A 27,572-nucleotide genomic window follows, 5' to 3' on the forward strand; every position below is an offset into this window, starting at 1 on the left:
ATAATCAGGTATACATAATCCATAATCAGTAATGTATTGTTTTTTAAGTGCAACAGAATTAATCAGTCAGAAAAAATGTAGGACAGGACTTGATTTTCTCTACTGGCAAAAAGTGGGTCTTGCTTACTAAGAGGGATTTGTGATGATTTAAAAGCAGTGAAAATATTTTTTTTCACTTTATTTTCTTTTTTTTATGCAACACATGTAAAAGAACAGAACAGACAGGTCACTAGGGGTATCACAAACCATTATGTTGTTCATATACAGTTAACTTCATATCAGGGGTTAGGGAAAACATTTTTATAAAATATTATGAGCACAAGCATTTTTTTTTTAAAATGAAGTATACATTAGTATATTGTGCACAAAGGGAAGAAAGTAAAGTGCATTAAGTAAATAAAGTAATAACTGGCTTAAACATGAACAAATGACGCAAGAAAAAGAAAAGAAAGGATCTCTTTGTTGCTGTGTTAAAGCTGTGTAGTAGTGGATCCAATGCTACATGCTCACCAATAAAGATCACAATGGTGAAAGGACAGAAAATTAGGGTGCCAAGGGCCAATTACACCTCCTTCACTCCTACACACACAGCCATGCAGAGTACAAAATACACCCTCGTCTCATTCAATCAGATTGCCTCCACAACTCCCCAAGCCCACCCACCTACGTAACTGCTACAGCACATCCCCTCGGTCTCCTCATTTTCAGAGGGAAAGCAATAAGGTAATCAGCTCTCCAGGTTTGAGCACTTTCAGCAGGGGCTTTGATGCACTGAGACAAGGTTATTGTATTTTTCATATGGTAATTAGAACAGAATCTAATTTAAGTAAAGATGGATGACTGCGTTGAACCAGTGCCTGATTGTGTCGTTAAACTGAACCTGTCATTACTGTGGGAAACTCTAGAAATGTGAACGATTTTGTTTAATAGGTTGGAGGAAGTTCGGACGGGGTGAAGTGCAACACTGACCATGTGTTTGACATTTTATATACAGAATAGCTAGGTGTTTTTGCTTATGGTGGGCAGATTTAATGTGGTTCATTTCATGTGGGACAGCTTTACCTCCATGTAGCTGCTACTGCATATGGATCTCTAAGACCACAGGATTAAAAAACAGTCTTAATAGACCTTCTGCAGTCTCAGAGGACAGTCATCAACTGGAATGTGCTGGTCTTTGAGGGAAGAGTTAGTACAGACAAACGCTTGTTGTCCGTCTGATCTCTTTTAAGCCTTTCTGTATCCTACAACAATAGATGAGTTCAGAGTCATGTATCCATACACACGCATACTGCCATTTTCAGGACTTTGTTGTATGCGGCGTATGTCTTTGTTCCTCTCTGACAGAGCACTGACGCCACATATTGATTCCCCTCATGCAGTGTGACCGTAGAAGCATGACCTGTGAGTTACAGTGACAGCACCATCACTGACAGACTGCTCAGTTCTGCTGCTTCATTCACCAACACAGCACACCTCAATCACATGCCACAGTTGTACACAGAAGTTTACGTACCCCTTGCAAAATGGTTATAATTTTAACAAAATAAAAGGCATCATGAAAATTGTATGTTATTTTTTATTTAGTACTGTCTTTAATAAGCTATTTCACATAACGGATGTTTATATATTCTCCACAAGAGAAAATAATAACTGAATTTATGAAAATGACCCCATTCAAAAGTTTACATACTCTTAAATCTTAATACTCTGTGTCATTTCCTGGACGTCATGTCCAGGAAATGTTCCTGTGTCATTTCCTTTCTAAAATAGATGAGCTTCTGGTTGAAAGCCGAGTGGGGTGTGAGTTGTCTAAGGTAATGATAAAATTCCCTTTTTTTTTTTTTTTTTTTAATATCTGATAAATTACCCGTTTAATTTACTCCTTGATTGTCCTTAGCTGAAGTCTTACATCATTTCAATAAAATTTATACCAACTATGTTTTATTAACTATAGTCACATGTGAGTTATTGTGTGTTTAAATGGACGACTACTTTAACTTGTTCAGACAAAGCTAGGATTTCAAAATTGGTCATACATTCAGCTCCACCCAATTACTCAGTCCAAGTTAGCTCACAGGAAATTGACTGTGGAGAGTAAAACATGCTTCAACAAAGTTAAAATGCCTGTTGTCTAATGGGAACTCTCTGGGTTTTAGGCTCTAGGAATGGTCAGGTTAATGAGTTTTTCTCTGTTGTATTTGATATATTAATATTTCTTTGTTTCTGCAAATTTTAAAACCGTATTATTTACTGCCATTCAAAAATTTGGGTTAATGCGAAACATAGCTTTGTCATCACAATAATAAATTACATGAAAATATATCAAATTGTAATAATATTTGACTATTTTCACTGTATTTTTGATCAAGTGAGCAAAAGAGACAAAATCATACTGACCCCAAACCTTTGAACAGTGTGTGAATCCATGATATGGTAACAGACAAAACATTAATATGAAGTATTTTAGTTTTAATATAAATGCAAAAATTCCAATGGTGAATAGTCACAGTTAAATGGGTTGGTCAGGGTGTCCTTAAGGCATGGTTATATTCACAATGTGGAACAGCCTCCTACTCTTTAGTTTGTAAAATAAATAGTTATTTATTATTGCTATGTTCGGAATTCTGTCCTTCTCTTTACATCTGTGCTGGGATAACGACATTTTTTTCTAATTTAGGATCTGAACACTGCACATTTTTGCAAAACCCAAAAACATCTTGTATAGACCCAGCTAGCCCAAACAGAGAGAACCAAAGCAGTTCTCTCTGAAATCTGATTAATTAGAGAGATGGCATTTGGGTCTGGGTAGGTAGACTAGATCTGCTGCTGCTGCATCCAGTTCCCAATCATGATGCTGATGGTGATGCTGGGGATGAGTAGGAGGAGGGGGAATCACCATAGCAATAGTGACGTCATCCCCCGTGCTCTAATTGGAGTAAACCCCGTGGCTACAAGTCCGAGTCTACGGGGCAACCGAACGCTTTCGTATCGGCCCGCCTCCATTCCCCGCGCTAACCAGCTATTGGGTGATAATCTGAAGTTAAACGAGAGATGTGAGGGAAGCGCGGGATCTGATTGGCTGACAGGCGGGATTAGCGACGTGCTACGGTAACACTTTCGATTGTCTTTCTCTACTACGTTTTTTTCCTAGCCATCCAAGCTCACAGACTATCAATCCGGTGGAGTCAACCATTGATCGAGAGGTGAGATGTAATCCCATGTATTTTAGCTTTAAAGGTTTGTGTTTATTTATTATACAAGCTTATATTGTTATATACAATTTATAATCTTTCAGTGAAAGGCGTAATTGTTATAACCGCGCGGTCGGTTGAGAGGCAGGAGGGGCTGCCAAACTGCGTCCATATCAATCAGGAAAAGGGTTGATTTGCTTATTACAATGTAGTAAACATTTATTTACTTTCGATATGGGTCACTTGTATTTCCCGGCTGCTTATCTGTTATATATTTGTTGTCTCAAAATAATAACATATATTGGATACGACGAGACCCATCGCTGTTAAAGGCGGGTCGTCAGATCGCTGTAACGTTAATTGCTTTTTAAAAATATGCTTCTTTTTTCTATTTTGCTAGAATTTGATTTAAATAGAGCTATTTTGGTATACTAAAATGTACGGTAATATATGGTACTATGCATATCTGACTGCTGAGATATAACACTATATATATACTGCTGAGATATACACTATATAATAACCTCGTTGCAACGGAAATCAGGCTGGATTTCATTGATTTAATATTGACTCTCTGTGATTGTTATCGGTAAATTGAACTACTGTGTCCTATTTTGTGCATTTAAGATGAAGTTAAGACAATGGGTCCACTTTGAAGACATGCACGTTTTAGTGAACAGGGCAGGGCTGTACAGATCGCACTGACAAAGATGTGTTAAGATGCACACACACACACACACACCCTTATCCGTGTCTCCGTGTTGCCTATCTAGACAGCATCGGACGTAACGCGCCCCAAAATGCTGTTTTGGTAGTCAACTCACTAGATTTTGTAGCGAATGAAAAGTGTAAGATTCACACGGAAAGGCTTTATCTAAGGGTGATAGGGATTTTGAGTCATTGCAATGATTCGAATCTTTTGAATCCTTCATCAAAAAGATTTGTTCAGTGGCTCTTTCTAATCGTTACGCCAGTAGTTGGCGACACATTTGTCTTTTGATATTGTCGATTCATTGAATCATTCTGTTAACCGGTTTTGTTCTTTCAAGAGTTGAGATATCCCCGTTCATTTATGACAAGACGTCACTGTTAGAGATCCGAATCAAAACATTGACTGTAAATTGTGTTTTTTTTGCGGATGAAATGCTCCACAACTTGGATTCAAATTCTTGTGTCTTTGAAGCCATGAAAGTAGCCACACATTTCACCAATGTATGGTCACCAATGTATAGTAGTGAACAGAATGCTTTCTTTTCGCATAAATGATTCGTGACCACTATTCTCTAATCAATATATGGAGTCTGACTGTCGTTATCTTTCCTCCTCAGCCTCTCCAGGGATTAAGCAGTGGTTTACTCCGCTCCATTGATCAGTCGAGTGTCCCATAGACCTAGAAACACTCACAGACTTAAAGAAAAGCAGCAGGATGGACAGAACAGAGCTCATCCAGAAGGCGAAGCTGGCCGAGCAGGCCGAGCGCTATGATGATATGGCGACCTGTATGAAGGCGGTGACTGAAGCTGGGTCCGAACTGTCTAACGAGGAGAGAAACCTGCTATCTGTCGCCTATAAGAATGTGGTGGGTGCCCGGAGGTCTGCCTGGAGGGTCATCTCCAGCATCGAGCAGAAGACTGAAGGAAACGACAAGAAACTGCAGATGGTGAAGGAATACCGGGAGAAAGTGGAGTCTGAACTGCGGGAGATCTGCAACGATGTGTTGGTGAGTATAAACATTCATACAATGTAAAAGAATAGTGCTACATTTTTTTATAAAATAATATGCAATAGCAATGGATGAACAGGAAGAAAGAAAACACCAGTCATAATTAAGAATACAAATGTCTGTAACAGGGCTACACAGTTAATTAAAAATAAAATCAAAACTGGGATATGGCTTAGTGTGATCTATCAATGAATTAAATGTCTTGCATGTTTTAGAGTTAAGCGTGACACTGTGTTAATTTGCACATAAGCAGCTCATGAGCTGGTGTTTTCAGCAGGAAAAGCTGCTCCGAACACAAACTCATCTCTACATGTGCTCTGTGTTTAGATCACTTATATTGTGCATTTGGGAAAGCAATGTGCCATCATCCCAAACAATATCTGGCAAGTATTTGTAAAGCTACTATTGGCAACAAAAGAGAGGCTTCAAGGGCTTCTTGCAGTGTTTTACCCAAATAACATCTTGATGGTTTAATATTATACAGATATTTTTATTTTGTGATCACCTTTATTATTTTATATAATTATTCACAATTAAATATTTTCCCCCAAATAGTGCAGCCCTAGTCTGTAATAAATACCAATCCAAATTAGTATGCAAATACTACAAGGATGACATGTCAATGCTGTTGGATTGATTTCTATATATATATATATGTGTGTGTGCCATTTTGTATCTGGTCTTTGCTGAATTAATGAAAAGCAAGAGTGTGGTTTTAAATGTATGCACTGCTATTGTTTGACTTTATTCATATGTATGTGTCATATTAGTATGGGTTCACCACATGTGTGTTACACATAACATTGTAGAGAATATTTCCTCTTTTCTGATGGAACAGCAGCCCAGTTTTGGCTCACGCTGGAGATGACGCTGCCTATATTAAAGGGAGCATACACAGTCTTGTACAAGGAGAGTCACCGACTCATTCGTTTTATATCTAGAATATGTTGTGATGAGTCCAATTAGAAGTTGTGCAGTTTGTATTTAATGCCTTTTTGTATAGCAAACCTACCTCGATCAATTTGGTATTATGTTTAAAGTTAAGTGTTAGACACTTTTCACAGGAGGAAGTGTTTGTTTATATAATCAAATCATAGCGCTGACTTGATGAGATGTTCAAAGTTCAGCAGTGGATGTGTGTGAAGGTGCATTGGGGTGCAGTTCTGTAACGCTTTCTGAATGCCTGCTGGGTAATAGTGAGCTATGCAGTTCCTTATTCTCAGTGCTTGTGCAGCTGGTGGAATAATTCAGCATTATCCACTCTGACACTTTGTTTCTTTAAATAAATGCAATAATGTTTAATGTTGCCTGAAGGAGGTTTGTTCCAAAAATGGAAGCTGTGGTATATTTTCTCACAGAAAGAGCTGAAATGGTAGCATGAGGCTCTTATTGCGGTCTATTCATAGAAGACCATGATTCTTTACCATTAGACTACGTTTTATGGGTGTTGTATAGATAAATTTTTTTTTTCAATGTTAGATGCTAGTACTATTTAAGCCACCTATGTACATAATACAATTTAGTGACATCATATGAGTTAAGAGGTAAAGTTGATAATTATGAATTAGATTTATTTTTTTTATTAGCATTGGATGATAATTATCAGTATTGTTCAGTATTGGATATTAATTGGATATTTCATCTATTTTAATCTTTAAACTACTAATAATAATTTAAATGTAAACTTTAGCAAATCTCAAAATTAATATCCATTTTTCTGAAAGGAACACTCCACTTTAAAAAAAAAAAAAAAGCTCATTTTCCAACTCTCCAATTAAACAGTTGAGTTTTACTGTTTTCGAATCCATTCAGCAGATCGCAGGATCCGGTGGTAGCACTTTTAGCTTAGCTTAGCATAGATCATTGAATCTGATTGGACCGTTAGCATCTTGCTCAAAAATGACCAAAGAGTTTTTATATTTTTCCTATTTAAAACTTGACTCTTCTGTAGTTACATTGTGTACGAAGACCATGCAAAATGAAAAGTTGCGATTTTCTAGGCCGATATGGCTGGGAACTATACTCTCATTCCAGCATTATAATCAATGTCTTCCACAAAGTGCTTCTTGTGGAAATACACAATATTCACAATCAGCCAATGTCTTTCTGGTAAATCAGTGGGGCTGTAATCAGTAGTTTTGTTGTAGTCCAGTCTAAACTTATGTAAGCGGTGAACTGTGTTTGTGCAGTGAGTCATGGCCGGTTTCTTTGCATGGCTTTAGTGAGAACTCCTCAGCTCGTCTGTGATGGCTGAGGGTGTGTCTGTGACTCATCTCACTGTTGAATCTGCTCTGGGATCAAGGTTGTTCCACACCCCCACCTGTCCAGACAGCCTGCCACATGCTGCCAGCTCTCATACTCTCAGTAGGGAACCAGTGGCTAGAGTTTCATGCATTTACCTTTTTTTTTTATATATATTTATATTTATATTTGTTGAACATCAGGGGAATGTATAAAGACATTCACCTGTATGTGTTCTTGATCAACAACTAAAGATATCAAGAGTCTGACCATAATTATCTTGAAATGTATTGTTTTAATGTGGTTCTTTTGTTACAAATCCACCACTTTAACTGTAGCTGGCATGAATTTAGAAATGTTACTTCTCAGAAATTACTGTTTGCACACTAAACCCTCAGTGAGATGTGATTTCTATAAATTCATCCCAGTTATAGCACCAACACTAAAAATATTAAAGCTTAAACAATGATGATAGACTAGTTGTCAGTCCTTAGATAAATGAAGCCTAATAAAAATATGTTTTTTTTTGTACCATTTTCTGTACATCTGCTTTTAGTCTTCTCAGAAGCTTCTAAATGTTTAGGTCAGATATGTGACCTTGTTTCTCTCGGTTGGTCATCAGTGACTGGCATCTCTGTGCTGAGAATCCCTGACAAGTGTGAAGAATGGAAAAAATGCTCTGGCAAGCCTTTCTACTCGGGCAAGCAAGAAGAAACAGACTCTCGTGTCGGAGAATTTTTCAAACACTTCTGGTTTTGTCTGTTTTGAAGCCTCTGGGTGCAGTTTGTACTCCTCGAGACTAAACATTATTTACAGGCCTTTCATTAAGGGAGATTCTGTAATTTACTCATCACAAAAGGAGTTGTTTTTAAATACTGTACAATGGTAGTCAGCTGACTTTCATTGTAAGGCCAAAAACATATGTTCCACAGAATAAAGTAAGTCATTCAGGGTGAGTTATTGTTGACTCCGTTTTTATTTTTGGGTGAACTATCCCTTTAATCACTGAGTGAGCAATGAAATGTTGGACTATATTAGATTTGAGCAAACCTCCTACCAGTTCAGCATGTTTCCTGTTTCCTTATGATTTCTATTGTAATGGTGAAGTATATGAAGAGAAATATTAAGCTCTTGATGGTGCATTTTTTGACCTGATCTTACCATAGCGTGGTAAGGAGGGGGTCATACCTCATGATGTTGTGTTGGCCTTTCTGTGGTAATCTGTCTCATCCTTGGTGCAGTGGTTAATCTGGTATTTATCGTGCCTTAAAGCTGTTGCTTTCCCTGAAACCGATTACTGTTAGATGGCTAGACGGATGCAGAGATGGAGCTTCAGCTTTAGCTAGGGGCTAGTCTCTGAGATGGAGATTAAACTTAATCCTGGACTAAAATGAAGGTGGGAAATCCCTTAAAACTGCTTTGAGTCTGCATGAGACCTGCACTAACAGGAGGATGAGCTGATATTTAGCCTGTATTTGAGACCATTCACCTGGTGGTTTGCGTGTTTCTTGGGGCCTAAAGAAATGACATAAAGAAAGTGTCTTCATGTTTTCCTCCATTTCATTTCTTTCTTTTACTCTTCTTCTACAGGAGCTGCTGAACAAATATTTAATCCAGAATTCCACAAATCCTGAGAGCAAAGTCTTCTACCTGAAGATGAAGGGCGACTACTACAGATACCTTGCTGAAGTCGCCTCAGGAGACGACAAGAAATGTAAGAATATTTGGCTGCTAGTTTTGTGGGTTTTACACACATTTCTGTAAAATGTAGAACTGGACTTTCCTTGGTATGATGTAACCGGAAACATCTAAACAAGGGGAAGTTTGTCTTGTGTCTGAGTATAGGCTGATCATTATCTGCTCAATACAGATACTCATTCTCACCAACGAATTCTTTTTGGCTCATATTAGCGATTTCATATTTATATTTGTGGGATGACCTAGTTTTAGCAGCGTTTCTTTTTGTAGGTTTGTGTGCCTCAACAGTAAGTATTTTTTGTTTTGTTTTATTCTTTTTGTTTCCAACATTTTCACTGGCCCCACCACAAAAACATATGCAATGAAATATTTGTAAAAATGTAGTTTATAGTATTATTTATTTTATTATCATTTTTTTTAAGTATTTATAATATTAGTATTATTTATTATATTTATTTTTTATTTTTGTTTTTTGTTTCTTCTTAGCAATTTATTTGTTAAATAAAAAAATGTATAATATATACATGCAAATATTTATAGTATTTCTTACAATTTAAATATTTATTTTTATAGTAGTATTTATTCTATTTCTAGTTAAGAATTTTTATTTTATTTTTTACAAAAAATACATTATTTTTATTTTTTGAAAAAAAGATAGCAAGCATAAAACTAATGTAACTACCTGAATACATCATAATTGCAATTTTGCCTATGAAGATGCTAAATATTTCTAATTGCCATTCAAAATTATGAGTCTAAAATTTTTCTTGCATTTTCAACATTTCACATTTATGTTAGCAAGCTAGATAATGTAATATTTAAATAAAAATTTGCAACAACAGTATAACAAAAAATTGCAAGACAAATGCATGTACAACATCAATGAATGTAAGATTTAGTAAATCAGCACTGGCCTGAAACTTATTATTGAGTGCTTCTTTGACATTATTGTACCTATTATGAATTGCGAGCCTAACCAAGTATTTTTCATTTTTTTACAGCAACCATAGAGAACTCTCAGGATGCTTATCAGAATGCATTTGATATAAGCAAGACAGAGATGCAGCCCACACACCCCATACGTCTGGGTCTGGCCCTTAACTTTTCTGTCTTTTTCTATGAGATTCTTAACTCTCCAGAAAAGGCCTGCGCCCTTGCTAAACAGGTACTTTTTAATGGCCATGCTTGCTGTATCTTCCATTTTATGATGTATACACTTCCATTTGTTTTCAATAATGTGGTTTTGTATCAATTTAGGCATTTGATGAGGCCATAGCTGAGCTTGATACGCTGAATGAAGAGTCTTACAAAGACAGCACTCTTATCATGCAGCTACTGAGAGACAACCTCACAGTAAGTAACAGCAGAGACATTCCATCCACAGGTGATTCCATTTTTTAAGGCAAACTTGGGTAGCTATGGTTTTATATACGGGTGTGATGTACCGTAAAAACAGAGGGATGCAATTTAAGAGTTCAGTCAAGGAGAAAATGTTTTTAGTGCTACCATTAACAAACTTGCTTAATTAGAATTATAGCTTAAATAATATTATAAGATAAAAAAAACATAGAGATGTTGCCTTAATAAAATAAAAAATATTTGGAAATGTAATGACAGATACTCATGAATTTAAAATGAAAACTGAAAATATAAAGGCTAGATGGAAATTTTAATAAAAACTATAACAGTATATAACGAATACTAAAATAATACTGAATGTGTTCTGACCATGTCATATTTTCTTCTTTCATCAGTTATGGACATCGGACAACGCTCCAGATGAGGCAGAAGCAGGCGAAGGAGGAGAGAACTAGACCATAAGCTCCTTCAACAAAGAATACAACCTTTTTACACATCTCCATTCCTTATCACTCCATGCCAGAATTCCTCCAGTAAAAATCAAACCCATGATTAATGAAGAGCTGTTTATGAAAAAAAAAAAATTAAATCAATGAGTCTTTTCACAGTGCAGCTTTTTGACAAGAAAAGAAAGATATCTGGGGTGAAACCCTGTTCCTTAGTCTGTTTGTCTTGGCCTTTCATAATGTGCAGTTTCTGCTGTAGAAAAGTATGACTAGTGTCATTTTATACAAACATAATCTTAAAGTAATAGTGAATGGAAAATAAATAAATTAATAAATAAAAAATAAGGACATGCATTTCATCACAGGTAAGTGGGACTAAAAAGTAATTGCAGGGATATTAAAAGCATACTATTAGATAACCATATACACTTACTGTATGTTGTACTTTAACACTCTTACCTGTGACACCTCAGCACTACCACAGGTCGTGCACTTCCACTGAAACCAGTGATCAGTCATGCTTTAAATAGTTCAATATGGAAATTTCAAAAAGACACTTGTTGAAATGGCGTACGTTTTTCAAACAGCATTTTACTTGGAAATATTAGCATCTGCAGTGGTATGTAGTATCCGACGGTCCTCGGTTTATGAACAGTTTAATAATATATTTACTGTTTTTCCACTTGATTTTGGCCTGTTTAGTGTTCCTTTGCTTTTATTTTATGGAAATCATCCATAGAAAATAAAACAATTTGTAAGACGACTTAGGGCATATTTTATTTTGATTGTTTAGTAATGCTATGTTAAAAGTGAAGCTGTTTGGTTAGCAGTACCCCACTAGCATGCAGACCAATTCTGACACGATCTGTGGCACAGTTCGGTAATATGGTTTCGATGGTCCACCTATAAACGACCCACTCCAAAAACTTGTTTCACATAACGCATGTTATGAATGATAGAAACCAGGAACGAGTCTCTGACTGCTTGTGGTGAATCTGTGCTGTTGGCAGATAACATTGCCTGTGTGTTTCCAGATCACGAATGAGAATCAATCGCCAATGTTAGTTCTGTTCAGTACTTTTCAACACATTGTGCACAGGTGTGTGGTTGTCCAGAGAGTGTCATTATAGATTTGACCACTATTACATGTTTGGTTTCTCCTTTTTGTCTTTTATTCTATTGTGTATTTGATTTTTGTTTTTCTCTCTCTCATTTCCCATGAATTTTAGTCTCACAAAAGCCTTGTGAAAATATTTTATGCCCTATGTATGTTATGTAACATGCTTAATTACATTTTATAAACCAGTTTGCTGGCTTGTGATTTTTTTATTTATTTTTTTGGTCTCATTTTTAACAGTGGAAGTAACATTGGAGACCTGGACTAATTGCCCAAAGAGCTCTATCTATATCACTGTAAGGTTGCAAGTTAAAAGTCTGTTTGCACAAATGTCTTTTTTTCATTTCAAACATATAATTCAAAGTGGTGTACAGCTCAATCCTCCAAACCTAAATTTTAGAAGTAACATCGTATACACTGAAAAAAGTCAGGAAGAGTCAAACTCATCTGTGTTCTTGGATAAAATTGTCACACATAGAATTGTTAGAATAGTTATATCCGTTATAATTGTGTGTGTGTGTGTCAGACAATAGGATGTTTCAGCCTTTTGTGTCAGTTCATGACCTTGCTATTCCTAGCTAAACTGTCATTAGAAGTTAGCAAGACAAATTTGCATAATTTTCCATTATTATGCCGTTTAACGTACAGTTTTTAATTAAATATATATAGTTTACGGGTGTCGAACCAAAGGACTTTTATAGTGGTTTCAAAAAAGTGGAATATTTGAACAATTCTGAGACGAAGCCTAACATAGGCTTCTGTAAGTAAACATGACCTTGAATGGGTTCCTTCAACTTATTAAAGTTGTCAAAATAATTGCCCGATTTAAAACCAAGATATACACAAGAGGACATGGTTTTCAGTGACGAAATGTATCAAGTTCCAACGCTTTTAGAATTCTATGGATGACAAAAATGACTGGCATTTACTAAAACAGACACATAAAAATTATGCCTGAGGTATTTATATTTATATGCTTTTTAATTTATAAATTTGTAATTTATTGAACCATGCTTGAGACAGTCACACCATAGGACATTTTCAGTTATGTTTAGTAATTATTTTAAAGGCAGGGTAGGTAAAAAATGTATAAAAAAACTTTTTTTCCAAATGTGTTTAAACTTTATTTATATATCAATACATAATTAAAATGTAAGTACTCTGAAAAAGAAAGTATAAAAATCGAGTGTCTGTAGACCTCTCACGACTGTTTTAAAGACAGCTCATTATTTCCATTCACTCCACCCCCTCCCTTCTGGGCTCCTTCCAAAGCCACGCCCCCAAAACACATGAACGCGCGTCTCCGACCACTGAGCTGGGCCGGGTTTCCCGATAACGATGTATCTTAGCTCTTAAGAGCGTTTTCTACGTGCAAACTTACGAACTCTCGCAGCAATTCCACGAGCGTTTCCCAAAAATGCACTTAACATGAACGCGCGAGAACGCGCTCTACGTGCTACTTACGAGTCGCTGTCCATTCGCGAAGTGCTGAAATTTAACCTTATGTGGAATCGTATTCTGAACGTTTAACCTAATAATTGTCATCTGTTTTGGATTACCAATCAAGACAATCAAGTCTATATAAAGCACCTACATACAGGCGGAGACACTGACAAAATGGCTGAACAAAAAAAAAACAAGAAAAGATACCTTTCAAAAGTATGAAATTAATGTCCTCTTAGAGGAGATAGAGAAAAACAAAGATGTGATTTTTACCAGATTTAAAGGACACCATACTAATAAAGAAAAACAAAACATCTGGGAGGACATTGCTACCAAACTAACTGCAACCAGGGGTGTTCAAAGGTCAGGGAAGGAGGTCCGCAAGAAGTGGCAGGATTTTGCAAGCCTGGCAAAAAGGAAAAGGGCACTGCAGAGGACTGCAATTAAAAAAACAGGTGGTGGGACCAATGAGTCCCCCCTTTTTACAGCCGAGGAAGAAAAGGCATTGTCAATAGTTGGCACAAGTGCTTCAGATGGAATTAGTGGTGGTATTGACATCCATGGAGGAGTAGGGATAACTCAACCTGAGCCTGAACCTGAGTCAGGTCCTTCATGCTCAGAGGAACCATCAGTTTCATCTGCCATCTCCGAGCACCTACCATCTCCTAGTCCTCCAAAAAACCCTCCCAGGCCACAGCCTCCATCTTCAGTGGTCCAGACTGCAGCCACAACAACTCGGCAGTTTGAGAATGTTTGTAGCTGTAGTCAGGACCTAGTGCAGCTGGAGAGAGAGAAACTAGATGTCTTGAAAGACATTAGGCAATGCCTTCAAGAAGCCAATGAGAGAGACAACAACTTCCAACAGCAGCTCATTGAGCTCAAGAATGGCCAAACTGGCCTTAGAAGAGAGGAGGCTTGCACTAGAGGAGATGAGTTTTGCAAGGCCCTCAATTTCTGTGCCAATTATCTTGCCAGAAGACAGGTAATGTGATTTTATTGTTTCAGTAATTTGTGCAATGTGAAATGTTTTCTATATGTAGTTATGACTCATCTCGCTGTACAATGTATTTCACAGGTTGTGGGGAACTGAATAACCCAAATTAATAAACCTATGCAATGTTTTTTATTAATAAAGGTATATGCAGTGTTTTTGATGTCCATGTGTTTGTTAAACCATGCACACGAGGCCTAAGACCATATGAAATAATATAATAATTGTTATGAGTTCTTCCAAATGTTTCTGAAGTAAATGGCTAATGGTTGATGATTATTTTCAGACATAAGCATTAAAGTTTCAATATTATTAATATAAAGTCTATATATTTGGCGTGACAAATAACACAAATATATATACAGTACTTCATCTAGCCAATACATTTCTACAGGTATAGACAAAAAAAATCAACAAAATTTTTTACCAGTACTGTTCTATGTATACATTTTTATAATCAGCACAACTTTTCATCATTATGAACAGAGGATAGATTAAAGGAATATAATATGTAATCTATACAGTTTCTAAGCATGCCACACCTTCACTTTCTTCAAGGTAGGGCCTAATGTCATTACTGAAATTGATGATAGGCAGTGGGATATGTGAACATTATCACAGCCTGATGACCTTCACATGGTTTCTTCAATTAAGCTAGGATTAGTATAAAGTTTACACCTCACTAGACTTGCAGAGGAAATCATGGCTGCACTACAGCGTGTTCTTCAATTGAGGGTCAGAGAAAGACAAAGACAGAGACGACCACGAAGTAGACTGGTGACTTTAAATGCCTTCATCAGACAGCATCAAAACCCCTTGGATATCCTTATATGACATGGCTATAATAAGGCGATACCGTCTGCCAAGAGGACAAATAGCCCAATTGCTAAATAGCATTGGACCTCAGCTGATGCGTACCACCAGGAGAAAATTTTTGTTTGCTCCACAAAAGTGCTGTGCAGTAATAATAGTAACAGCTATGCTGCACAACATTGCAGTGCAGATGAGAGTGCCCTTACTTAACAGGGAGGAAGATGAAGAGGTGGAGGAGGAGGAGGAGGATGTGGAGGATGAAGATGGCATGGGACCACATGGCCAACCAAGAAATGCCCAATACATGGCTGGTTTTCGTGCACGTCAGCAAGTCATTGACAGATTTTTTTTAATTCATTCCTATTTTGCCCAGTCTTTGAAGCAAATTTCCCACATTACATCTTTTATGTTTTTTTTTTTGTTCATTCATTTAATTTAGATGTGTTTTTTTAATCTTGTTTTCCCCTTTTTATTTATTTCACTTATAAATTCATGTAAACAAAAAACGAGTACAATAAAGTACAATCAAAATATTATTATATTACTCGCGTTGCAGTGTGTTAAATCTAGATAAAAGTGTAATCTGCCGGTTGTCCTGCTGGTGTGCTCATAAATCTGTCTTCTTACGATGCACTTGGGGATGTACGATTACTCCAGAGCACTCGTAGATCTACGAAGATTTTCAAGTGCTACTTAAGCTACGATGCTTTTGGGAAATAGACCGTAATATTAAGATCGATCGTACGATCGTTTTTACGATCAATTTAGGCTTACGATGCTTTTGGGAAACGCAGCCCTGGAAGACGCATTATTTACCTGAGACGAGCGGAGAGGAAGGAGCACAGTGCATGTAGTGACATCATGTCAGAATCACGTGTAATAAAAATAACTTTATAATTATGAAGATAAACAAACAAGATGTATTTTAGTACTCACTATCAAGCTAGCATATTGATACTGGTAAAGTTTAAAATATATATTTTTTGATTCGCTAACGAGCTAGTTATCTATAAGGCAAAGCTAAAAACAGGTTGCATGATACACATTTTTCCATTACCATCATTTACACTGTGATGAAGATTAATTTCGTGTAAGATTCATAACATATACGTTGTTCTGCATGTAAGAGTTTCCATGATGAAAGCATTGACTCTGATGAGGACTACACTCCAGAGACAAGTACCGCATCGTCAGCTCGAGGACAGGTCTGGGGTCGAGGGAGAAGCAGAGGAGGTCGTGCAAGAGGCCGTGCAACTAGGGTCCGAGGAAGTAGAGGCCGAGGACGGGGTGGTCGAAGTGCAGGGCAAGGAGCACTTCTTGGACAAGAGGACCTGCGTCGAGTTTTGGATCTTCAAGCTCAAACAAGGGCATGTGAACAGGTATATATGATCTGGAGTGTAATGTGCACACAAGTCATCTCAGAGAACACGAAACTATATAAAAATAAAATAAAAAATTGAATCATGTTGACAAATGTTCTGTGTAATCACACCAATATTTACATTTTTTTTATATAATTTGTAATTATATTTTCCATTGCAGGCCAGAATTCGAAGACTGAGCCTGGAACAAGCACATCAAGTCCTGGAGCTCTGCCTGACGCGTGACCCAAGTCTTATGTTTGATGTTCTGGAAATGATGTCAGAAAATGCTCCTCCACCAGGCCCTCTTGTGTCAGGGCAACCCCCTTGGTGTGTCTGCCAGTGGTGCAGAGGAATGGCCACATTTGTAGAACAAAAGTGCTGTGGACAACATCCCGATTATTGTATTTCCATACTGCCACACATGGAAGCCTACATTTTGGAAGAGGGTGTTCTGCGCCTTGCCAGACGTATCTGGAATGACATTCGTGCATTGACTGATAATCCAGAACCAGGACAGAGTAATAGACAGTTTCATCATGCAGCATACAGGCAATTTGTAGTGTGGCAGTATGGAGCATTGGGACAGGGTCACAGAGTCGTGATACCAAGTTGCTGCGTCTGGAAGATATGCGATCGTTATCCTGATCCACTGCAACAGTACAGAGGTTTTATTCCTAGTAGAGTCTAAGAGTCTAGAGTGCTTTAGAGAACTGTCCATCTATTGTGTGGATGAATACATGTACATAGTTTCTGTGTTTTACATTCTACAATATTAAAATTATTTTTTTTGTTTGGTATACTATTTTCTTTGTTTATTATTAAATAAAAAAAATTACTGAAAATGATAAATTAATTCTTTACACTTGCAATAGAAACCACATTTGATTACAAAACTAAATTTATGTATTATTTCTGCAATAACGACAACCAAATGTAGAATGTCACTTTTTTATTTCTGTATTACAAAAGCTAGAAACTATAATCACAAATATAAAAAAACATTAGCACAATCAACAATAACACATATAAGACATTGGGTTTCCAGAGGTATCTTGACTGGTAGATGGGTCAGACTTGGGACGTAGCATCACATCAGCTATGGTCCTGTGGAGATTATTCATTGTTTCGGCAGCGATTGACCTATACAAAGAATATAATAATTATCTCTCTGACATGATTACCACATTTAAAAAACAAACACATTACTGTTAAATATTATGAAGTTATATATATAATCTATTATGGGAGAAGAGTTTTATTTGATTGTGTGTTTATCTTGGCCATAATTGATCGTTATTATACACCTTTTTTTTTTTTTTTACTTAGTTTGCCAAAATCATATTTACTACTACATTTGTCTTGTATGATAAAGTCACCCACGTGATATTTGGATTGTATCATGACTTTTATATAACCACTTTAGATTATAATAACAGTTTATGAGTTTGATATGTTACAGTTAAAATTGTGTAATATGTATTGTTGAAATTTAAATTCACATTAAATTTTTTTTCAATAAATCCATATAGCTCATAAAATAGCTGGTACTACTAGAGGTACCAGTATTTAAAGAACTCACCTATCCCCCTGCTGACTTGAATTTGCAATAGCTCCTGTGTTGATGGAGCAGGTGCACCAGGCAGTACGCCATGTTGACGGGGATCATCAGGTCTCCTGGTTCTGCTTCTAGGCATCCCCTTATTAATCGGAGTCTTCAGAGCACCGCCAGTCCTGTTGTAACACAAATATTTAAAAAATCTCGCAAACATATGAATAACTTCAATATAATAGTCATACAGTATTGAACCTACCGCACACAAATATGTGGCATATAGTCCTCATCATCACTGTCATCATAGTCTGTATCTATTTCCTTTGTTTCGTCTTCTTCAAATGATGACACAGACTTTGTCTCCATATCAGGACACCAGGTGTCATCTTCCCACTCGATACTATGTAGTAAAATTGGAAAATTATATTCAATCTAACAATATAATTTAAAACATCTATTCAGTCAACATTGAGTTTCATCTTCACTGATGACATCCAGATCCAGTGATGACATACTAAAGAGAGATAAAAAAAGAAGATTTTATGTCACCATCACTGGTTGAAGTAATGATGGAGACAATAACTATAAAGTGAAGTTTGATAAAAAAAATGTATACAAATGTCTCACTAATCAATACCTTGCATCTAATTCCTGAATGTTTTTATCCTGTACGCTGCTACTATCCAACTCTTCAACTGCAGGGACTGAGAAGTCATCATCTCTGGAAAAATGACAATAAAAACAGATAAACATGTTGATTGTTATAAAAACTGTCACTCGTTCACTGAACGACACAACATACAAGTCTCACCGGTCAGAAAGCGACTCCGAGACAATAGTGGATACAGGTGGTGGTGGCATTGTAAATCCACTTTTCGATGGTGTGGACGTTGATATGTCTGTCTCATAACTAATAAAAAAATTATACAAATCAACACAACAATTACATCACATTTATAAAATGTCTTGATTACAGATAAACAGAGTAACATACACTCAAATATCAACTCACAACTGCATTGCAGACACAAAATAATAACACACACATACAACAAAGTGTGTACGACACACACAGATACAAGATAAAGACATCAGTAAACATAGGTAGAGAATATAAAAACAAAACAAAGGCGAAAAAAAAACGTGCAGGTAAACTTACAGGTGAACATGGTAAAAGAGTTAGACAGAGGGTAAATATAGTTCTAAGAAAAGTTCCTAGATGCGGAGTAACGTTAGGCCTACTATCTGTTAAACATGTATTTAGTTATCTAAAGCAAAATTATGCACAATTCAACACTATAGCTATCATCTTGAGCTAGGCCTGTAGATTATTTATCGTCTCTACAACGGCTCGCTAAGTAATGTTATGTTAGCTATATTCCGCAGCTACGTGTGCTAATGACACATGCTTCATTAAAAAATAAACAAAAAAATATGTATGATAAAAATACAAAAAGAAAGATTTACCTGTCCAGCAGAAATAAAGCCATCAAGGAGTCACTTTTCAGCCCCTTGAGTTCCCTCAGTTCTCGCCATCGCTGGAAAGCCACGCCGATATTAACTCGCGTTTTATTTCTTTGTTTATCCAAATACTTTTTGTTCATTGCCTTTTCTTGTACTGTTACTGTCTTCCTTTTTTTGCCTGGTTTGCCTTCACTAAGTGCATAAGCCGGTACTGTGAATTTTGCTTGCTGTTTCTCTGCCATTGTTTTGGTATTCTTCTTCTTCTTCTTCTTTTTGATTGGCGGTTTGCAACTATTTCTTGTGCATTACCGCCACCACTGGACTGAAGCAGGCACGGGAGTTACTAACTATTCCCAAACTAAATATACCAGCACGTTAAACTATATAATAATAATAATAAAAATAAAAAAACCAAACAAAAAAAAACACTTATATCCTTTTTAACAGGCCTGTACTTTTCAAAAAAAGAAGTAATAAATCAAAATTTTCCCTTGAGCTTCTTTTCAATAGTGTTTTAATTTCTAACAACATTTTCTTTGTTTTCAACTCATTAACAAGCCTCTGCCTTGCCTCATTGTATTTATGACAGTGCATTATTACATGCTCTACTGTTTCAGGTATATTGTTCTGGCAATACTCACAATTTCCATCTCCATGCTTTTTTATTAAGAACATTGTACTATTCAACTTTGTATGACCCAACCTCATCCTTGTTAGTATAATTTCTTCCTGTCTTGATCTGGTTATTTGTGTGTCTTTTCCCACTTTCCCTTGTATCCTATAAAGATGTCTTCCTGTGTACCCATTATCCCAAATATGCTGCCACTTTTTAATCGTTTTCGCCTTTACTATACTTTTTATTTCTGCTTTACTGTACTTTACATCTACATCTATATTGCTTTTGTGTGTAGCTCTCTTTGCATGCTCATCGGCCAGTTCGTTACCCTCTACTCCTATATGGGCTGGAACCCATAAGAATGTCACCCTCCTTCCTGATGCTTGTATTCCACTTGCCAGCTGTAAAATTTCGATTAAAATATCTTCCCTTGAATCAGACCGATAATTCTGAACACTAAACATTGCTGAACTTGAATCAGAAGCAATCACTGCCTGCAGACAATTGTTAGACTCTATCCACACGAGTGCTAACCATATGGCAACCAGTTCAGCAGTATACACTGATAGGTCATCATTTATCCTTTTTGCCTTTGCTATTCCCATCTCAGGGATTACATAAGCTACCCCTACTCTCTTTTCAATATTTTTAGACGCATCTGTAAAAACCTTTACACACTCTTTGTATTTTCCTGTTATATAATTTCTTACCCCATACTTATCCACTCCATCTTTCTTTCTTTCCTCCAACAGTCCTAAATCAACCCTCAATTCTTCCAACATCCAAGGAGGCACTACTGGATATGCCACTGTAGGGCTGATGTTCAGTGACCCAATTCCCATGTTATTCACCTTATCTTTAATAACCCACCCATAACTTTTAACTTTCATACTTTCTTTTTCCTGACATTCTCTTAATACTGTCTGAGACATGTGGTTCTCTTTATGACCCCTGATGTTTGCCCAGTATACCAGTGCTAGCTGGTCCCTCCTCAAATGCAGTGGCATCTCACCCACCTCTACTTGAATTGCAGCTACTGGAGAAGTTTTTATTGCACCACTAATTATCCTCATTGCTTGATTTTGCATACCATCAAGTTTGCTCAAGCTTGTCTTGGAGGCTGATCCATATGCTATACAGCCGTAGTCAAACACTGATCTCATTAGACCTGTATAGATGGTTTTCAATGCTGACCTTGTAGCACCCCAATCTATCCCGCATAGACACCTCATGACATTTAGTATCCTTTTACATTTTTCTACCATCTTTTGGATGTGACATGCCCATGTTAACCTCTTATCAAACCAGACTCCCAGATATTTAAAGATCTCAACCCTCTCCAACTCTTTACCTGACACCATTATTTTTAATTCTCTGCAAAAATTTTTCCTTGTAAAGAACAATTGTTTTGGTATTCTTCTTCTTCTTCTTGTTGAATTTTTTTGGCGGTTGGCACACAACGTAATGGTGCATTACTGCCACCGACTGGTATGGAGTGTGGATCTGAATGTCTATTATTTACTTTATTCTAAACAAAAATAAATAAATAAATGATAATAATAATAAATAAAATAAAATCAACAAAATAAAATTAAGTCTCAAATCCTCTCAATCATATCTATTATTCTAAGATAGTGAAAAACAATCCCGTAGCATTTATCTTTTGAGTTTTTTCTAAGAATTTCTACTAAATCAAAACTTATTCTTTCCTTTTTAAGATTTTGGATCATTTCCTTTCTTTTTCCCTCATATTTTTTACAATGTATCATGACATGTTCTACTGTTTCCTGTTGCTCACAATATTCACATCTGCCAGTGTTATGTTTACCTATTTTAAATAAAGTGCTGTTTAACCCTGTGTGCCCAAATCTAAGTCTCGATATAATTGTCTCTTCTCTCCTTCTCCTTCCTGCACATCTCATTTCTCCCACTCTCCTCTGAATTTTGTAAAACCACCGTCCTTTCCTCTCTTCCTCCCATTGTTTTTGCCACCTTTCCTTCAACCTCTGTTTAATAAAGCTTTTCATTTCCATCTTACTGATGTTAACTGTGACTTCAACATACTCTCTTTTTGTGGCCTCCTTTGCAGCCTTGTCTGCCATTTCATTTCCTATGACTCCAATATGTGCTGGTACCCACAAAAATATAACTTCAATGCCCATCATTTGAATTCTATATAATATTTGTTGTATTTCTATTAAAATATCGGCTCTGCTGTTTGAATAACTGTTCTGTAAACTGACTAATGATGAAGTTGAATCTGAACATATTATAACTCTCAATGGTCTTATTTCCTCTATCCACTGTACTGCTAACAGAATTGCTAACATTTCTCCTGTGTATACTGATATATTATCACTTATTCTCTTTGCTATTGAAATATGAAACTCTGGAACAACAAAAGCTACTCCTATCTTATTAACTAAATTCTTTGATGCATCTGTGTAAATCTGAATATAACTGTAATAATTATTAATATATTCCTGTATAGTATGTGAGTCAAAAATTGACACGTCTTTGTTCTTCTTTTCTAATAGCACTAAATCTACTTTCACTTCAGGTATTATCCAAGGTGGCACTACTGGTAATGGTACTGTAGGACTGATTTTTAATTCAGTTAATTTTAACTCTCTTGCCTTTTTTAAAACGGTCCATCCAAAGCTTTTTGTCTCCCTCTTCTCCTTTTCCCAACAAGGTTTTAAAGTACCTTGTGCTGGATGATCTTCATTATGGCCCTGTAAATTGACCCAATAATTCAGAGATAGCTGTATTCTTCTCAATTCCAGCGGCATTTCTCCCATCTCCACCAACAGAGCCGCCGTTGAAGTTGTTTTGAATTCCCCTGTACATAATCTCAAAGCCTGAAACTGAATGTTATCTAATTTTTTGAGGGATGTGCTTGATGCCGATCCATACACCACACAACCATAATCAAGAACTGATCTAATTAATCCACAATAAATTGCCTTCAGTGCTGTTCTGTCAGCTCCCCAATCACTTCCCACCAAACACCTCATAACATTTAACACCTTCCTACACTTTTCTATTACTTTCTGGATATGTACATCCCATGTTATTCCCTCATCAAACCATATCCCCAAAAACTTAAAGTGTTTCACTCTTTCCAACTCTTGATGATATAACTTTAATTTGACCTCAGTACCAATTCTTTTCTTTGTAAACAACATTATCTTTGTCTTATCTACTGAAAATTTAAACCCCCATTTATATGACCACTCCTCTATTTCCATAATAGCTTCCTGTAGACTTTTAACAATAAATTTCAGATTTCTTCCCCTCTTCCAAATCGCCCCGTCATCCGCAAAAAGTGAAAATCCCATCCCATTCTCTATTTCTCTATAAAAATCATTTATTAGTATGGAGAATAATAAAGGACTTATTATATATATTCCGTTCTCAACAATATATTTTCTTGAATAACTCTCCCCTATTCTAACTTGTATTAATCTTCCTTGTAAAAAGTCCTTAATCCATCTATACATTCTTCTTTTGATACCTAGTTTACACAATCTAATTAACAAACCTTCTCTCCACATCATATCATAGGCCTTCTCAATGTCAAAGAAGACAGCCACTACACTTTCTCGGTTTACTTGTGCTCTTCTAATTTCATGCTCTAAACATACAGCTGGATCCATTGTATTTCTACCTCTCCTAAAGCCACTTTGATATTTGGCTATATATCCGTTCTTTTCCATATAGTACGTTAACCTTTCATTTAACATTTTCTCCATTATTTTGCATATGTTAGAAGTCAAAGCTATTGGTCTATAATTTCCCGGATTTGTACAGTCTTTCCCTGGTTTGCGTATTGGCACTACCACAGCCTCCTTCCAGCTCTGTGGCAGTTTCCCATCCTCCCACACTTTATTAAATAGTTCCAATAATACCTCCTTTGAATTTTCACTGAGCTGGTTTATCATTATATACCAAATCTGATCAATTCCTGGTGCTGACATCTTATTTTTTTGGATAGCACGTTTTAGTTCTACCATATTAAAAGGTTTGTTTAGTAGGTCATTCTAATTTTCTTCTTGCTGTAATTCTTCATTCTCTCTTACTGTAGTCTCCCTCCCCTTTTTCCCTTCATCACTAATATTATCTGAACTGTGAACTGTTACAAATACTTTAGCCAGCATCTCTGCTTTCTCCTTATCACTCACTGCCATTTCCCCTCCATCATTTAAAATTGGGTATCCATATTCTCTCTTTATCCCATTCATTCTTTTTATCATCCCCCAGACTTTACCAATTTCTGTCTCCCTTCCTACTGAGGAACAGAATTTCCACCAATATTCTTTCTTTGCACTTTTTATGACTCTCCTTACATTTGCTTGCAACTTCTTATATTCAATAAGATTCTGAAAACAGTGCTTCATTTTTAACACTTTAAAAGCTTTATTTCGAAATTGTATCGCTCTTTTACATTCCTTTGTCCACCATGGTACAATCTTACTTTTACACTTACCTGCCCTCTTCTTTATTGACTTCTCTGCAGCCTCTAGAACAACTTTACAAAATGAATCATTTAAATTATCAACATCTTTATTTCTATCAAATTTTCCAATTTCTTGATTACTAATATTCCTAAATCTATCCCATTCAGCACTATTGCAATCCTACTATATCAAATTCTTCTAGATTCAAGCCTACTTCTATTATAATAGGATAATGGTCACTTCCTACTGTTGTTCCTCTAACTACTTCCCATGTACAAATGCCTGCTAATGAATCTGAAACTAATGTAAGATCTATTGCTGAGTCTGTACCAGTTCTGATATTAATTCTTGTACCACTTCCATCATTTAAACACACTAAATTTATCATCTCCATAACCTCCTCAATCACCATTCCATTTGTATCATTACAGTTATCCCATAATGTGCTATGGGCATTAAAATCTCCACAACAAATCACTTTCCCTACTAATTGTATCATCATTTCATCCAGCAATTCTAATGACAACTTACGACATGGATTATAAAAGTTAACAACTTTGATGTTTCCTTCTCTAGTCCATACTTCAATTATTAGATATTCCAACTCTTTTCCTTTCCCCAAAACTCTATATTGCATTCCTTGTTTTATAAATATTATACATCCACCTCCACTACCCTCCCCTTTATCTCTGCGGATGCTGTCATATCCTTTAATAACAAACTCCAATTCTGATTTAAGCCATGTCTCTTGCACACATATGATTTCTGGTTTATTTTTTAAATCTTTAATAAATCCCTTAAACTCCTGACCATTCGCTAATAAGCTTCTTGCATTCCATTGTACAACAATCAGCTTGTCTTATCACCTGGTCCTCCTACTTTCCCATCTGCTTCAAGTCTTGTTTTAATATGCTCCCAAGATACTTCTTTTATACCCAAAAACTTCTCAGCTCCCTTGACTATTATTTTAATTTTCTCTGTTTTTTGTTTTACCTGATCAGTACAATTGATCACATAGGCCACAAACAAAATAATCTTCTCTACTGACAGTTCAGTATTTGTCTTCTCTGTTTGACCGGTATCTACTCTCGACACCTGGACAACATTATCAGTATCAACCCTTCCCTTTTGTCTTTGTACTTTCTTCACTGCATCTGCATAACTTATGTTGTACACTGTTTTGACCTGTTGTATTTCTACAGCCCTTTTCCTGATTTCACATCCACTGTATGTTTACTCTGTGTTGGCCACCACAATTACAACATTTATCCTTTACATTTTCCTTACATTCTTCAATTCTGTGTTCACCTCCGCATTTGGGACACCTCTGCTTCCCTTTGCAAACTGCAGCTATATGTCCATACCTCTGGCATTTGTAACAGCGCAGCGGTGGAGGAATATAGGGCCTAACTGGAAAGCTCATGCATCCTACTCTCACCCTTTCTGGAAGTAATGACTCCTGAAATTCCAAAAGAACAGATAAGCTATCAACCCTTTCACCATTTACTGTTCTCAACAACCTCTTTATTCTACTCACCTCACCTCCACTAATATTCCGCTTGAGTTTCTCCAAATCTTCCCCTACCGGAATCCCTGTTATCACTCCCCTTGTCACTCTATTCTCACCCAAAACCTTTCTCTCACTAATACTTTTCTTGCAAATAGTTTCAATTTGCATGGCTTTATTTTGCTGTTCCTCCGATTTACTTATTATCAACAAGCTTCCATCTCTCAAAATCTTTGCCATTTCCACATCTCCTAATTTCCTTTTTAATTCCTTAGACACTGCTATCGGACTTAAACCAACATTCTCATCTTCCTCTCTAAATTTGAGGATTATTTTAAAATCCTCACTCATCACCACCCTTTTCCGTACAAACCCACTTCCTACATCTGAACTGTTTCCTTTCCAAACTACGTTTACTTCCTTGACTCGAAATCCCCCCTACCTCTCCTCTCATATTTACCCCCGTTCTTTGTCTTCTCCTGTTAGCAACTGATGACCAATTGCCATGCTCCATTTCCCAATCTTCCTCTTTTTCCTGACTAACATTATCCATTCTAGTCCAGTCACAAACCCGTTTATGCCAACCGCCAAGTCCCACACGTTTCTGAGCCCAGAAAACGGGGGCTTAACACGACCTACGTTCCCTTGAACTCGGTCTCAGCACGCCGCGGCTCGTCGTCCACCCGGGAGAGTTGAGCATCCGCAAACGGTATGTCGCAAAAACCTCCACAATCGTGAGTCGTCTCGGGTTTCTGATCCTTGTTTTGGTATTCCTAGGATCCGTGCCTCTTGAATTCCTCATATCAAACGTGCGCGTGCAAGTGGGCAGGTCATGTGTGGCAAAAGGGTGGTTGCCATGGTTGCGAGAGAGTGACAGTCGCCTAAGCCAATCCTATGTTTCGTCCCGAATGGAAATAATGAGCTGTGTTTAATACAGATTAAACGGTCTAGAGTCACTCGATTTTTATACTCTTTTTATCAGAGTACTTACATTTTAATTATGCATTGATATATATATAGAAAGTCTAAACAAATTTGGAAGAAAGTTGTTTATACATTTTTTACCTACCCTGCCTTTAAAGTCTAACTGCACCCATACAAAATAATAATAATAATAAAAAAATACTGAAAATGCTACTTCCTAGTTTATTTACTCATAACATTTACCCAAATAGTACACTAGAGATTACCTTGCCAACTGAATTCAAACTTGAAGACAACTCACATAGTATAACTCTTAACACCCTAAGTTAGTTGTGAGAGTAATTTACGTATTCTTTTTTTCCACGATTATTATTATTATTCCAAATAAATAGGGAAGCAAACACTGAAGCACAATTTAGCATTTACAGTTTTAGTTCTGCTGAAGCTTATATTAAAACAACAATAACATTTTAAGTGAAAGTTAAATGCTCTGGAGCTAACTGATTGGATTCCACTTTTTAAATTGACAAGATTTAAATTAAATATTAAATATTAAATTAAATATACGATACGATCGATTTCGTTATTCAAGTACAGTACTTTTATTCTGAAATGTTTTTAAACGACGACCAGCAAGTACAAGTTCGCACTGGATTGTTTAAC

At 36.5% G+C, this 27,572-nt stretch overlaps 1 protein-coding gene across 1 annotated transcript; it reads left to right on the plus strand.

The window, feature by feature from the left end:
* The first annotated feature begins 3,045 nt into the window (after nt 1-3,045).
* On the plus strand, nt 3,046-11,973 carry LOC132111645 (14-3-3 protein theta). The gene is made up of 6 exons (XM_059519152.1): nt 3,046-3,203; nt 4,520-4,911; nt 8,746-8,869; nt 9,855-10,018; nt 10,111-10,206; nt 10,608-11,973. Exons 2-6 carry the CDS (start codon nt 4,618-4,620, stop codon nt 10,665-10,667), a joined length of 738 nt encoding a protein of 245 aa, XP_059375135.1. The 5' UTR covers nt 3,046-3,203; nt 4,520-4,617; the 3' UTR covers nt 10,668-11,973.
* Nucleotides 11,974-27,572: the final 15,599 nt, after the last annotated feature.

Source organism: Carassius carassius, chromosome 31 (genome assembly GCF_963082965.1).
Source record: "Carassius carassius chromosome 31, fCarCar2.1, whole genome shotgun sequence".
Taxonomy (NCBI): Eukaryota; Metazoa; Chordata; class Actinopteri; order Cypriniformes; family Cyprinidae; genus Carassius; species Carassius carassius.

Coding starts and splice junctions, on each gene's coding strand:
- LOC132111645 (XM_059519152.1), top strand. CDS start 4,618: ATGGACAGAACAGAGCTCATCCAGAAGGCGAAGCTGGCCGAGCAGGCC. Junction 8,870..9,854: donor CTCAGGAGACGACAAGAAAT/GTAAGAATATTT, acceptor ATTTTTTTACAG/CAACCATAGAGAACTCTCAG. Junction 10,207..10,607: donor TACTGAGAGACAACCTCACA/GTAAGTAACAGC, acceptor TTCTTTCATCAG/TTATGGACATCGGACAACGC.